The 16,104-nt window shown below is 37.6% G+C and overlaps 1 protein-coding gene across 1 annotated transcript; it reads right to left on the bottom strand.

Moving 5' to 3' along the window:
- Nucleotides 1-10,346: 10,346 nt before the first annotated feature.
- On the bottom strand, nucleotides 10,347-13,394 carry LOC104239189 (leucine-rich repeat receptor-like protein kinase PXC1). The gene is made up of 2 exons (XM_009793759.2): nucleotides 11,939-13,394; nucleotides 10,347-11,336 (listed from the first exon to the last, which is right to left on the bottom strand). The coding sequence occupies exons 1-2, from the start codon at nucleotides 13,302-13,304 to the stop codon at nucleotides 10,657-10,659; spliced, it is 2,046 nt and encodes a 681-aa protein (XP_009792061.1). The 5' UTR covers nucleotides 13,305-13,394; the 3' UTR covers nucleotides 10,347-10,656.
- Between the last annotated feature and the right edge of the window lie 2,710 nt (nucleotides 13,395-16,104).

Here is a 16,104-nt window from a genome sequence, read left to right on the forward strand (position 1 = left end):
TTTTTAGGTCATCAGATATATCCAGAACTTAGCTGCGCTCGTGGGAACTTCATCTGTAGCCATTTTTGGCATCTTAGCTTCAAATTAACGATAGATTCTTGTATTTTAATTTAGCATTTAATTAATATGCCTTGTTCTTCATCTATTTCTCTATTTTCTCCTTCAAGCATGAGTAGCTAAAACTATTAGCTAGGGTTGAGCAATTGATGGGTGTTGCCATCTATTGTTAGATTGACTATGGGTGTTTGTTATTTGGGTCAATTTTATGGTTTAATCTATGAATTGGTGGTTGCAAACACTGGTTTGTGCTAAGTTGACTTGGCTCTTCTTGAGAAAGAGAGCCTAAGTCTCCAAAATTGACCCAACAAGGAATTGGGATGGACTCAAGAGAATTGATAGTCCCAATTAAAGGGTTAAACCTCGAGAGAGTAATTACCCAACTTGAACCCTAGTTGCTTGAGCTAATTTGCCTACCCGTTTGGTCTCGAGAGAGTCAATTGGGCAAAATCACTCTCTCTACCGAGAGGTGTGAGAGTGGGTAAAATTGTGCAACGGCTATAGAATAAGCCCCAATTATGTCAATCGAACCTTAGTAACATCTACCCGTCAATTAGCCACCTAGGTAATGCCACGATCCTAGTGCCTTTCTTCCCATTAGATACAACTTAGCAATTATCTCGTAGCATAATCTAGTTTCAATTAATAATTTGATAATAGTAGTTTATAATCGAAAACCCAAAAATGTATGGAAGTGACATTAGGAACAAATACACAACTCTAGTCTAAATAAATACTCGACTCCATTCCTAGCTCCCTGTGGAAATCGATCCCGACCCTCATATCGGGTAAAAGTTATTGTGACCCTCTCTTCCTACCTTTTAGTAGTGTGGAGTTGGCAGTGATCAATTACCACCAATTGAACAAAGTCACCATCAAGAACAAGTACCCATTGCCCCGTATCGATGATTTGTTTAACCATTTGCAGGGTGCTAGGGTGTTTTCTAAGATCAACTTGAGACCGGGGTACCATCAGTTGAAGATTCGGGACTCTGATGTTTCGACTAGATATGGCCATTATGAGTATTTGGTGATGTCTTTCGGTTTGACTAATTCCCCATCGGTGTTTATGGACTTGATGAATAGGGTGTTCGGGCCTTATATTGATTCCTTTGTTATTGTCTTTATTGATAATATCTTGATCTACTCACGTCGCCTGGGGGAGCACGAGCAGCATTTGAGAGTAGTGCTTCAGACATTACGAGAGTAGAAGCTATATGCTATCCAAGTGTGAGTTTTGGCTAAAGTCAGTAGCATTTTTGGGGCATGTTGTATCAGGAGAGGGTATTAAGGTTGATCCTAAGAAGATTGAGGCAGTTCAGAGTTGGCCACGTCCCACTTCGGTAGCAGAGATCAGGAGTTTCCTGAGATTAGCAGGTTATTATCGTTGGTTTGTGCAAGGCTTTTCGTCCATTGCAACACCTTTAACTAGATTGACCTAGAAGGGTGCTCCCTTCCATCGGCTGATTGTGAGGCGAGCTTCTAGAAACTCAAGACAGGTTTGACTACAACACCAGTCCTAGTATTGCCTTCCGATTCGGGGATGTATACTATGTATTGCGACACTTCATGCATTGGTTTGTGTTGTGTATTAATGTAGTGGGGGGTTATTGCATATGTTTCACGTTAGTTGAAGATTGATGAGAAGAATTACCCTGTGCACGATCTAGAGTTGGCCGCGATTGTTCATGCTCTTAAGATATGGAGGCATTATCTCTATAGGGTGTCATGCGAGGTTTATACTGATCATCGCAGCTTGAAACATTTGTTCAAGTAGAGGGATCTTAATTTGAGGCAGCGTAGGTGGCTTGAGTTACTAAAGGACTATGACATCACCATTCTTTATCATCCAGGCAAGGCAAATGTGGTCGCAGATGCCTTAAGCAGGAAGGCAGAGAGCATGGGTAGCTTGTCATTTATATCAGCAGAGGAGAGGCCACTAGCTTTGGACATTCAGTCTTTGGCTAACAGACTTGTGAGGTTGGACATTTCAGAGCCCAGTCGGGTCCTTGCGTGTGTTGTTTCTTACTCTTCATTATTGGGCCAGATCAAGGCTCGGTTGTTCGATGATCCGCATTTGGCAGTTCTCAGAGAGACGGTGCTATAGGGTAGTTCCAAGGAGGTTTCTATTGGCAAGGATGGTGTTCTACGACTCCAGGGTTGCCTATGTGTTCCTAATATCGATGGCTTGAGGGAGAGGATTCTAGAGGAGGCACACAGCTCATGGTATTCTATTCATCCAGGTGCTACGAAGATGTATCATGATCTGAGGCAGCATAATTGGTGGCGGCAGATGAAGAAGGACATAGCAGAGTATGTAGCTAGATGCCTAAATTGCCAGCAGGTCAAGTATGAGCATCAGAGGCCAGGTGGTTTACTTCAGCAGATGACTATACCTGAGTGAAAATGGGAGCGTATTACTATGGACTTTGTAGTTGGGTTGCCATAGACTTTGCGGAAGTTTGATGCGGTTTGGGTCATTGTCGACAGGCTGACCAAGTTGGCACACTTCATTCCAATGATGACTACCTATACTTCAGAGAGGTTGGCCTAGATTTACATCCCGGAGATAGTTCGGTTACACGGTATGCCTGTCTCCATTATATCAGATAGAGGCCCTCAGTTCACTTTACATTTCTGGAGAGCTGTACAGGGTGAGTTGGGGACCCGTGTGGAGCTCAGCACAACATTCCATCCTCAATATGATGGATAGTCGGAGCAGATAGTTCAGATATTAGAGGACATGCTGAGATCATGTGTGATTGACTTTGAAGGGCAGTGGGATCAGTTCTTGCCTTTGGCCAAGTTTGCTTACAACAATAGTTATCGGTCCAGCATCGAGATGGCTCCATTTGAGGCTTTATATGGTCGGCGATATCGTTCTCCTATCGGGTGGTTTGAGCTTAGAGAGGCTAAGTTGTACGGTACTAACTTGGTGAAAGATACCTTGGAAAAGGTAAAGTTGATTCAGGAAAGACTTCGCGCAGCACAGTCCAGACAGAAGAGTTACGCGGATCAGAAGGCGCGTGATGTATCATTCATGGTCGGTAAGAAGGTTCTATTGAAAGTCTTACCGATGAAGGGTATTATGAGATTAGGGAAGAAGGTCAAGTTGCGCCCAAGGTTTATAGGCCCATTTGAGGTGTTGAGGCGAGTTGGGGAGATTTCTTATGAGCTTGATTTACCTCCCAGCCTATCAAGGGTTCATCCAATTTTTCACATGTCTATGCTTCATAGGTATCACGCCGACTTGTCTCATGTGTTAGACTTCAGTACTATTCAACTAGATGAGAGCTTGGGTTATGAGGAGGAGCCAGTTGCCATTGTTGATAGACAGGATCGCAGTTGAGATCCAAGAGGATTTCTGCGGTAAATGTCCAGTGGAGGGGCCAACCAGTCCAGGAGGCAACTTGGGAGTTCGAACAGGACATGCGAAGCAGATATCCACACTGTTTAGCACTTCAGGTATGAATCTAAACCCGTTCGAGGACGAACGTTTGTTTAAGAGTTGGAGAATGTATCAACCCGACTGGTCGTTTGCTTTATAGAACCCTGTTCCCCTAAATAAGATTTTCCGTACTTGTTTTTACTGATTTATGACTTGCGAGGATGGTTGGTTCGGGACTTGGAAGAGTTTGGATTAAAATCGGAACACTTGGTTCCTTAAGGTTAGCTTAAAAGTCCAAGTTTGACTTCGGTCAACATTTGAGTAAACGACCTCTGAATTGGGAATTGACAGTTCCAATAGGTTTGTAAGATTATTTCGAACTTGGGCGTATGTCCAGATCGAGTTTTGGATGACCCGAGAGTGTTTTATCACATAATAGTGAAAGTTGGTTCTTCAAGATTTTAAAAGTTCTTTAAATTTGGTTTAGAGCGGGTTTTTGTGGTACGAGGTCTGAACGGAATTCTGAGATCGAAAATAGTTTTGTAGTGTCATTTAAGACTTGCATGCAAAATTTGGTGACAATCCGAGTAGTATAAGTACGTTTCGGCACGTTGGAAGTAAATTGAAGAACTTGAAGTTCATAAGTTTGATTCAATTGACTTTAGGCTGTGATTCTTAGATTTAGCGTTGTTTCGGGCATCCCGAGGATTCGAGCGAGTTCGTTTTATGATTCCAAACTTGTCAGTATATTCGGGCAGGGCCTCGGGGGGCCCAGGCGTCAATCGAACGATGCTCGAGTTAAGTAAGAATTTTGAGAAGATGCTGAAGCTCCAGTTTTGTCATAACCGCACCTGCGGTTGGTCAGCCGCAGGTGCGAGACCGCAGAAGCGGCTCCCAATCGTAGATGCAGCCCAAAGGGGAGGAGCCCAAGTTCCGCAGATGCAGCTCCTCTTCCGCAGAAGCGGAACCGCAAAAGCGGTTCCCAGACCGCAGATGCGGCCTCAGCTAGCCCGGCCCAATTTCATAGAAGCGGACAATTTCTCATAGAAGCGAGACTGCAGATGCGGTCCCCTAACCGCAGGTGCGGAAATCGCTGAAGGCAGTGCCTTCATTTAATATGGGAGTGTGTCATTTTTGACACATTTCATTCATTTCTTGGGCGATTTGGGAGCTTCCAAAGGGGATATTTCAACCTAGCTTTGTGAGGTAAGTTATTTCTACTTAATGTGAGTGTAATACATAGTTTATAGGTAGATTACACCATGTAAATTAGTGAAAATTATGGGTTTAGAGTAAAACCTAGGGTTTTGATAAAAACAAGATTTAACCACGAAATTTGTTATGGAATGAAGTAAAAATCATATATTTTTTATCCTTAGATTATGGGTAACAACTTTCTTCGAAAATTTCTGGAATCCGGGCACGTGGGTACGGGGATGAATTTTAGGAATCTTGGCTTTGGGGTTGGATAATCACTTTAATAGCTAGATTATGAACTTGTAAACCTATAATGAATGATTTTTACACTATTTGAATAGTTTCGGATTATGCGGCTCCGATTTGAAGGTTTGAGCGCATTCTTGAGTTGAAAGTAGGCCCGAAACGAGGTAACTCTCTTTTCTAACCTTGTAGGGGGGAAATTTCCCCATAGGTGAACTTAATTAATATGTGATTATTTGTGGGGACTACGTACGTACGAAGTGACGAGAGTCCGTATGTAGCTACTATTCCTGTTATGTCCGGGTAGTTCTAGGCTTACACCATACTTTGTGGGTACCATTATATGATTATAAATTGTTAATTTGCATTGAATGAAACTTCGTTGAGAATGTCATGATTTCAAGTAACTATTTATTTTGAAAAGAATTGAGGAAACATTTAAGTTGTATTTATACATAACCGCATTGCAAGTATGTTCTGCGGGCGGGGTGATTATTTCCACTACATTCATGGGAGCAGGTCGTTTGCCTCGGCAGGTTGATAATTGTATATATATATATGGTTTGGGTCATTCGACCCTCGGCAGTGCACAGTTTACTTTTATGTTGGATCGGTCCGAACATCCTCGCTGGTATTTGTGTGTGATAATAGAACCGGAACCTCTATAATTCGTATGATTCATTACTTGAAAGGTCACTTGTTTTTAAATGAAGGAAGTGCCTAGATTTATTGATTTGATGAATGGATTTCAGTATTATTCTTGTTTAAGCTTGTTGTCATCTACGTACATTGTGAATTAAAATATTAAACTTCATATTATTATATTTATTGACCCTAGTAAGTGTCAAGTCAACCCCTCGTCACTACTTATTCGAGGGTAGACTGGATACTTACTGGGTATATATTATTTATGTACTCATACTACGCTTCTGCACTTGATTGTGCAGGTGCATCTGCCCATCAGTCTAGCGCGTACAATGGACTCTTTAGCTTGAGACTTCCGGTGAGCTACCCTTCTGAGCCGTTCTGCAACAGCTGGAGTCTTTCTATGTCTTATTTTTCCTGTCTATTTCCTTTCCAGACAGTAGGATAGTATGATTTTGTATATTCTACTAGATTGTCCACATACTTGTGACACCAGATTTTGGTACACACATTGGTAGACTTTTGATTTTTGGTTTACTATCATGAATTAAGTTCGTAATTATCACTTTCATCTAATCATGCTTAAGTATCAAACCCCTAATTTCTTTATCAGTAAGGAAAAGTTTTCACGTACTATTTATTTAAAAGAGGATTTTCTAGTTGATTAGTATTGGCTTGCCTAACAACGGTGTTTGGCGTCATCACGGCCTAATGTGGAATTTGGGTCATGGCAATTGGTCTAGCCTCATCTCACATTGTTGTCCGAATTTCGTTAAAATCCCTTGTGAGGGCATCCACATCCGGCATACTTGGCAAATGATCAAGGTAAGGAATCTCCCTTGAATGAAATGGCACTTGGGACTCGTACACTCTTGGTCTAATAGGGGGTGGAGCATGTTCTTTTGTCAAATCAGGTCCATCATTCTCTTCCTCCTCATCACCACCCTCATTAGGGAAGGGTATGTCATCTTCGGACTCATCGACATTGGTGTCATAATCACTATTCTCTTCCTGACTCTATGCATCTGCCAGTCCCGATTAAATATGTCATCTTCGGGCAATTGAGTCAGGATAGGTGGTTCAACTTGCTCGTTTTCATTGCACAAATAACAAAATAATAAGCTATTCAAATTGATAAGTACTTTACATATAACTATAGCACTTCACTTACAAGTCGTAATGTGTTGACATTCCATGATGGACATTATCCTGTTAGTGATGACTCCCAGATGGACCACTATGATCCAACACACTAAAACTACGCATATTCCAACTGGGCGTGGGTTCATAACTTGTAAAATTTATATCTGGACGGTACCCCCTGTGGAATATATGAGTGTTAATACAAATTCAATACAACAAAAATAAATATCGTAGCACAAAGGAAAATTGAAGTTTACCACTCGTCTTGTGGATTATGTAAAGTAGGAGAGAAATTATTTCCTCGCTCCTTATTCGCCCGTGGAGATAAGTTTAAATCCGACCAAACTCTTTCGACCAGAACCTGTTCGGCAAAAACTGCTCCAAAATAACCACCCAATGACTGAGGGTTATCCCTGTTTTGCGCAACCTCATTATTGCGAACGTCTTCAACCTTCACGTATATTTCCAACATTTTTATCAAAATAAATTTTCGTTATTCATCTGGAGTCCTCAAAAAATCACTCAAAGTACAAGCAACCCCTTGCGGAGTGACAAAATACGAATATCTTCCGGTTACTTTAACGTTCATCAAACGTTTGTTCACACCCATTTTATTACACAACAAGGATACCAGTCTATCGTACTCCATTTGTAAATGGCAACTTAACATGACTTTGTGGAGATAAACTATAGCTCACTGAGTTATTCGCCACCGCAACCTCATCCCCCCAATATAATGAAACCCTTACTTTTCGCTCTTCAGACAATATGACAAAATGCTTGAGAATTTAGCAAGAAGAAAAATTTAACAGGAGTTGAGAATATTTCTGAATGGATTTTTGCAAAATCCTTAACGCCTTTAAATAAGGCAATGCCCAATCTGGAGGGTCGAATTTTTTTAGGTATAACGCCCTTTAAAAGGGCGCTATACCCATTTGAATTATTGTTATGTCAGTTAAGCATAGAAAAGTTATTGGTGGACCCACAAAATATGTATAGTGCCTTTTATAAAGGCGCTATACCTGCCAGTCTTGTCAAAGTCAGACATAGCGCCTTTATGAAAGGCGTTATACATATATAGCACTTTTAAAAGGCGCTATATCTTAACGTCAAAACGGACGTTAAGGTATAGCGCCCTTTAAAAGGACGCTATATATAGTTTGGTCACTAAGTTATTTTTCACTTATTTCGGTCGTTTGAGTCCAAAAAGACCATATTTAGGTTCCGGACTCTGCAAAAGGGTCGTTGTAACATGAACCCCCTTCGCCGAAAATTAACTGTATGTACAACAACAACAACAACAACCCAGTATAATCCCACTTAGTGGGGTCTGGGGAGGGTAGTGTGTACGCAGACCTTACCCCTACCCTAGGGTAGAGAGACTGTTTCCAAATAGACCCCCGGCATCCTTCCCTCCAAGAACTTCCCACCTTGCTCTTGGGGAGACTCGAACTCACAACCTCTCGGTTGGAAGTGGGGGTTGCTTACCATCAGAGCAACCCCTCTTGTCTATATGTATAAGGCAATTAACTGTATGTATAAGGCAAAATTCAATTTGTACCTCTATATGTTATATTTTGATTCTCCTTGACATAGCATAAAAACATAGCTCATTGGTTAAGGGGGTTCAACACCTTTATTATGCTACTGTTTCAATTTCCACTAGCCATAATCTCTTTTACTTTTTTCTTTTTCTTTTTGATCCCCTTTAGCGGAAATCTTACTTCCGCCACTGTGACCTATAAGTTAGATATTCGAGCTGTGGAAGTAGTCAATAATGACTTTCTTAGAGTAAACTGTTTATATTACATCCCTTAGAATGTGATCTTTTACCGGATCCTGGGTGAATACGATATTCTCCGTGTACCGAACTATCCTGCCCATATCATTTAGAAAATTTAACCTGGCCATTATGGTTATCAATATTGATTATTATAACGTCACTTGATTTTATGAACAGCCTAAATATCCTCAGATGTCCTCTGGTAAAAGAAAAACCAATATAAAGTATGCAGTAGCAAATTTTGTCATTTGACTCATCAAGATATGAAAACAGGCAGAGTGATGTAGCGGAAATCACGCCAAGGGAAATTGGGAATGGTTGGTGTGGAAAAAACAAGAGGCTGTCGAAAAAGTTAGGGAGAGTCTTTGACAGCCCATCAATTGTGTTCTGCTTTTTCACATCAGTTATTATGAATACTTGACAGTCTATAAAGATAATGGAGTCATTATTATTTGAGACAAGTCAAAAAGGAATTTCTTTTAATACTATCATAAACGGTTTAACACTGTTTTTCTGCTAAAACATTCTTTAATGAATTCTATAAACCACCAAGCATAATAATTTCAATCAATAGAAATATTTATGAAGATCTAAAACAAAGAATATCATATTTTAGGAAGTCTTCTTATTTTGTATATCTCGAGTTGTTTGGATTTTTTCTCACACTTTTTTTTAGAAAATAATTTTCATTGGGTTGTTTTGGATGTTTGGAAGTTATTTTCAGGCTGTTGCTATTGTTGAGTATAACATTAATCTTTAATCATATTTTATAGTTAAATTGTATATTGGATTAATGCATTTTTCAGTAAAAAAATTTAATTATAAAATATTTATATGAAAAGTATGATGGAATTGAAATGCTCCTTATAATGAACAAGTGCAAGAATATAAAGTTAATATATGAATCAACGTGAATGACTCTCAGAATGCAAAACTTAAAACATTCTGTGGACAATGAAAATAATAATTTCTTCTTAGTCTATCCTAAAATAATGTCATAGTATTTCCTTATTTATTATAGTATGATCATACAAATATTTATGATTTCTTTTAGATAACAATTTATCGAAAACACAATCTCATCCTTCATGCGATCGGGGTAAGGTCTGCGTACACACTATCCTCTTCAAATTTCATATATGGGTTTGTTGTTCTTTTAGATAACAATTTCAAAAATATTTCTTTCTTTTTAAACTTTGCACCGAATCAAATCGTGACGTAAATTAAGACGGAAGAGTACAAAATAGGCTGACAGGGCACGCTGTTTTTCAATAACACAGTATTTTTCTTTCCTATGGAACCGTAGGGTAGATAAAAAGCAAAAATTCGTTCTATAATGAAGCATGCATTAGCGTGACAAGAAAAATCATGACATTCTCAGGTATCTAGACTATAATATTAAAATATGGCTCTATTCATAATTTCACATATAGTATTCGGAGAGTTAATTAGTATATTTTCAAAAATATGTTTATTTATAGATTTTAATTATTTTTTGGCAGATTTTGAAAATAAAATCTTCAAATCCAAAAAAACAGCTCTAGAGTATAATTTTTAAAGTTTTCTGCTCACAAAACTTCAAATTCTTTTCAAGTAAAATGTATATCCAAATACAATTTCGACTTTCAAAAATAATTTTTCATCTCATCTTCAAAAACTCATTTTTTTTCAAATTTCAATCAAATCTATGTCCAAATGCTAGCTAAATTATTTGGAAGTCAAACTATGGCAACTGTGGAGCTAACTAGGGTGAAGCTTTGCCTTTGGAACAACAACAAGAATCCCACAAGTGGGGTCTGGGGAGGATAATGGGTACGCAAACATTACCCCTACCCTGGATGACAGATAGGTTGTTTCGAAAAGTCGATAGGAAGAATAAGAACAAGTAAATAACAACAACAAGCTTTGCCTTTGGACATTAATCTTGAAAATGAATTAAATACAAAGAATTAACATTACATTACATTACGTTAAGGAAAACTACACAATGGACTGATTCCTGCACTTGTTAGGCTTGTTACATCTTCAGATTGTCCCAAGTGCAGTACTAGGAATAACACAAAACAACCATATAACAACTAACATACTAGAATAAACATAAGTCCATGACTTTGGAGCTTGCCAATAGCAAGATCATTTGCAGTAAGATGCTGCAAATTGAACATATGCTAGTACCATGAAACACCCGAGAGGACGAAAATTAGTAACCAGGCAGTCCATCTTCAGTTGTGGCAAGGGAAGGCGATAAAGAATTGCGCGATTCATCATAATCTTCACCTAATGGAGATTGTTCAACTCTGATCTCCTCAATCAACTTAACCACTTCAACCATTGTAGGCCTTTTTTCGGGTTGTGGCACAACACAAGCCATAGCTACATGTAACATTGACACCAATTCCTCCTCAATGTTCTTGTACCTTAACAATTCTTGATCAAACACTTCAGCAGTCCATTCATCCCTGACAACTGATCGAACCCATTTAGGCAAATCGACAGCCATTTCTTCCTCCTCAACGCGTGGCCTAGTCGGTGAAGGGTACTCTGAGGGAGCTTTACCAGTGAGCACTTCTAATAACAAAACACCAAAGCTATAAACATCAGACTTTTGAGATAGCCTCTTGATTTCAGCTTGTTCAGGTGCTTTGTATCCTCCCAATCTAGCTATTGCATGAACAGGATTCAATAGCAATGACAACCCAAAATCAGAAATACAAGCCACTCCATTTTTGTCAAGCAACACATTGGATGATTTCACATTTCCATGTGGAATTCTTGAATCTGCATATTCTTCATGAATATGAGCTAGCCCTCTAGCTGCCCCTAATACCAAACTTATTCTTGTTGTCCAATCCAATGGAATTCTCCCTGGTCCTCTGTTCCCTGTTAAAATCAAGAAAACAACATAACATTAGCTTTCTTACAAACCCCAGAAGACAATCTTGAAATTCAATGGCGGAGCCAAAATTTTTACTAAGGAGTGTCAAAATATAGAAAAATTAATATATAAAGTAGTTAAGGAGATTCAACATATAGTACATATACCAATGGCAGAACTAGGAATTTTAGTAAGGTTCTTTAGTACCTAAAGAAGTAAACACATGGAGAAGTCAAGAAGATTCAACATCTACTGTACATACATAAAAATAATTGACCTAATATATAGAATATATTTTTCGGCGAAAGGAGGCCGAATAACACCTTACGCCTGGCTCCGCCATAAATATATACATAAAAATAAAAAATTCTACTACACAATGCTATTTTCAGAGAAGAGGTGTCAACTAAAAGGGCAACCCGGCGCGCTAAGTTCCCGCTATGTGCGGGGTCCGGGAAGAGCCGGACCTTACATTTCTGCAAAAATCTATTTTCACGGTTTAAACCCGTGACCTCCTGATCACATGGAGGCAACTTTACGAGTAACGCCGAGGCTCCCGAAGGGATGTCAATTGACTGATTAAATTACAAAACAATCTTAACATTACCATGAAGAAGTGAGTGCAAACTCCCATTAGGCAAATAATCATAGACAAGCAATTTCTCTTCCTTGGCATAATAATAAGCTCTCAGTTTCACCATATTAGGATGTTTAAGCTTCCCAATAACATCCATATATTGCTCAAACTCCTTTCTTGCACATGGATTTGCATCTTTCAATCTTTTTACAGCAACAGTACAACCATCATCAAGAATTGCTTTATAAACAGTTCCTAAACAACCTTTCCCTAGCATTTCAGCTGATGCTCTTAACAATTCCTCAAGTTCAAACTGTTTCCTCCTATCAAAAAACACAAGCTTACTCTTATCAGTAGCTGTTGTTCCATCACTATCTCCACCATTATTATTATTATTAGCATATACTCTTTTTTCACTTGAATAACTACTCCTTCTTTTCCCACATTCACTTCCTCCTGACATTGAATAACTTTCCCTTGAATATTTCCCACAATAATAGGCTACTACAAATGACACTACAATTAACAATGCTACTACATTCACCATTACTATTGCTACTACCCCTCCTTTACTTAACCCTTTTCGCGATTTTTTCGCCGGTTCTTCAGTTGAAATTGAAGGTAATGAAGTTGGATTTGAAGGAACTGTTTGTGGTGATTCTGTTTCACCTATGTATGAACACTGAGGTAAATTGCCAATTCCACATAAACCTTCATTTCCAGCAAAACTATTTTCGCCAAAACGGTTGTATAAACTCTTTGGAACAGACCCAAAAAGCTCATTATTCGAAAAGTTTAATTCTTTAAGATTTTGAAGTGAATTCAAGAATCTTGGAATGGTTCCGGAAAGTTCGTTGTTTTGTAAACGAAGTGTGAGTAAACGGGTGAGATTTGATATTTGGTTTGGGATTGGACCTTCAAGATTGTTGTTTGAAATGTCAAGGCGGAGGAGACGGTGGAGGGAGGAAATTTCCGGCGGAATTTCGCCGGAAAAGTCATTGCCGGAGAGGTAAATGAGCTTGAGGTTGATACATTGGGTAATGGGTGTGAGAGTACCGTTAAGGCGGTTATTACGGAGGTCAAGAAGGCGGAGGAAGGGTAGGGTAGAGAGGGCGGTGATGGGTCCGCGGAGGTTGAAGGAAGGGAGGATCACGGCGGAGACACGGTTGTTTATGCATTTTATACCGAGCCATGCGGCGGTGCATGCGGTGGTGGAGTTAGTTGGAAGAGTCCAATTGTGAAGGAGTGTGCCGTGGATGTCAGTTTGGGAACGGAAGAGGAGGAGCGCGGCGGTGTCGTTGTCGTTGACGGCGGCGGTAGTGGCGGTCATTGTGGTGTAGATGAGAAGTGTAAGGAGGAGAATGGCGTAGGAGGAGGAGGAGGAAAAACGGTTCATTTTTGGGGTTTAAGTCATAAAGAGCGGGAAGTGGGGAGTAAAGAGGAGTTGAGTTTTTTTAAAAAAGTTAGGAAGAGAACAAACAAGTTGAATTGTTGATTAGATTGTGTGAAATTTAAGGAACAAAACAGTACAAAAAAAAGTTGTTGAATTTTTGTACATTGTAGATTAGATAGTGACATAATATGAAATTTAAGAAAAAAGAACAGTTCAAAAGAGTTGAATTTGTGTACAGTGTCTGTTTGTTTATGTCTTTCCCTCTCTAGCTAAGTAAAGAAAGTAACGTTTCCTGTCGGGTGTACGGTATCCGTATTAGAGCCCGACTATATTTAGATTTGCGTTGTAAGGCTTCATTCGGAAGAAAACGTTCCTTACCAAAAAAAAATCATATTCAAAATTCGAACTCGAGACCTTTAATTAAGGAAAGAGCAAACAATCTGATACACCACATATATTAAATTTGAATTTATTTGTTAGCAGTGCAATTAGTTTGGGGAATGATTATTAATGATAAGAATTAAACAAAATAAAAGATAATTAATTATTTCTTAATTTGCCAAAGTGTACAAGCGGAAGAGAAAATCTAACATTAAGAATACATTGAAACACTAAATTCAAATGGAATAGATGGAGCTAGTTTAAATATGGACTTCATTTAATTTGAGATTGAGGCTTAATTGATTGATATTTCTTACTATAGTTCGACTATAAAGTATTGACTCAATTATTAACCTTTTTAGTCGCTATTTTTTCTCACTAATCTTATTAATTCGTAAGAAATATTGTTAAAAGATTATCAGTTTGGCTTTTGTTAAGTACATTGATTCAAGTTTAATATATCTCGGTGATAAGTAACTTTTGAGAATTCTATGATAATATTGAAGTTAGGGGGCGTTTGGTAGAGTGTATAAGAATTGTACTGTTGAATATGGTATATTAATAATATTGAGATTAGTTATACCGGAATTATTTCTTATCCATTATTTGGTTTAATATATTAAAAATAACATGCATTGTATAGGGGTGTATATAACTTTATATGCTTATCCATGTATTAAAAATCATATGATATTCTTAATGCCACTATTCGCTATGTATTAGTGATACATGAGATAATACCAAATAAGGGATTAATAATATTAAAGCTAATATATATATATATATATATATATATATATATATATATATATATTATTTTGTAGGATCCTTATTGATATAATAACATGATAATACCTTAACTCGAAGAGGAAATAATGTACATAGAGGTTGTATGTGAGTTTAGCTTTGGGACTGTAGACATTTTTATAGCTTTACTTTTTGTCTAAATTAATGTTCGTTTTGCTTTATATCGGAAGGGAGGGAAAGAGAATTTGAGTTGAATTTTGACAATATGATTTATTCTATTTCGAGTGGGGGAGAAAAAGGGAGAAGAAAGTAAAGTTGGGGGAAATGATTAAAGGAGGCAAAAGAGGTGGTTTTGTGGAAATGATTGATGTTCTTTTCTCCACTCCCATCGCAAATGGAATCAAGTAAAGTAAAAGGGGTAAAAAAAAAAAAAGAGTAGATATGAGGAGAAATAGTTTTCTTTTCTTTTTTCTAATCTTTTCACTAAGGTGATTTTCTACTTAGAGAAACATGGATCTTCCTTCTAATTAAGGCTGAATATGCCTTCATTGAGAAAAAAATGTAGCATTTCTTTTTGATTTTTCATTCGATGTTCGATGTTTGATGTCTTAAAATATCGATTGATGTGTATCGGATCCTTCAAAAGTATACATTTTTAAAGAATTCAATACGAGTACAATAACAGTTTTGGAGAGTCCACGCAATATAGGTTCGCTTTGAGACTCAACTAATTTGGATTCATATGGAAAGTCTTCCATTAGTAGTAAAATATTTTCTACCAAGAACACTTCATACCGAGAGCTCAAACCCGAAACTTTTAATTAAGAATAAAAAAAATACTTACTACTCCACCGTAACCTTTGACGGTAAAATGTCAATTACATTCAAGAATTCCTAAACAATGCATTTATTTATATGGTGTAGGCTTCTAGGCTCTAGCTTACTATAATTTACAATTAGACATTTAATTTTCAAAACTTTTTGGTGATTAGATTAGAAAACTGAGGATGGTTTCTGGAAATGAAACTAGTGTCCAAAAAGTAAATTAGAGCAAAATCGCAAGGCTACGAAAGTATTTCCTTCAATATGACCTCTTTTATGTTGGTTTTAAATCGCAATTATTTTAAATAGAAAGACCTATTGCATGCCAATATTATCTTAGCAAAAATATTCACAATGTAAAACCAGTAACTAAACTAATGAAGCACATTGCATTTGTGAATAACAAAAAAGGCAAGTTCTACATTTGGCCGATCGGTAAAAAAAAATTAAATTCACTAAACTAAATGTACAAAAAATATATACTAATTTTGTATAATATATAAAAAATGTACATTTTATCGGTTATTATTTTTTGAAACGGCTATACAATATAGCTTTTCCAAAAAATAAATAAACATGCTTTGATATTTAGACAAACCTTGGTGTGCTTCTCAAATGGAGAGTGTTAGCGATTATATTGATGTTTGTGTTGCAAATGTAAATAATATGAATAAAAATTATAATTAATTAACTCTTTCCGTTTCAATTTACACGACACTCTTTTTATTTTGAAACATTCTAATATGTTTGACTACTCTATTATAATTAGTACCTCTTTCCATTCCAATTAATTATTTTGACATGAATTTTTTCTTAATTTGTGCCTATTCTCTTCTGAAAAGTTTCATTCTTT

The sequence above is a fragment of the Nicotiana sylvestris genome, chromosome 7, assembly GCF_000393655.2.
Source record: "Nicotiana sylvestris chromosome 7, ASM39365v2, whole genome shotgun sequence".
Taxonomy (NCBI): Eukaryota; Viridiplantae; Streptophyta; class Magnoliopsida; order Solanales; family Solanaceae; genus Nicotiana; species Nicotiana sylvestris.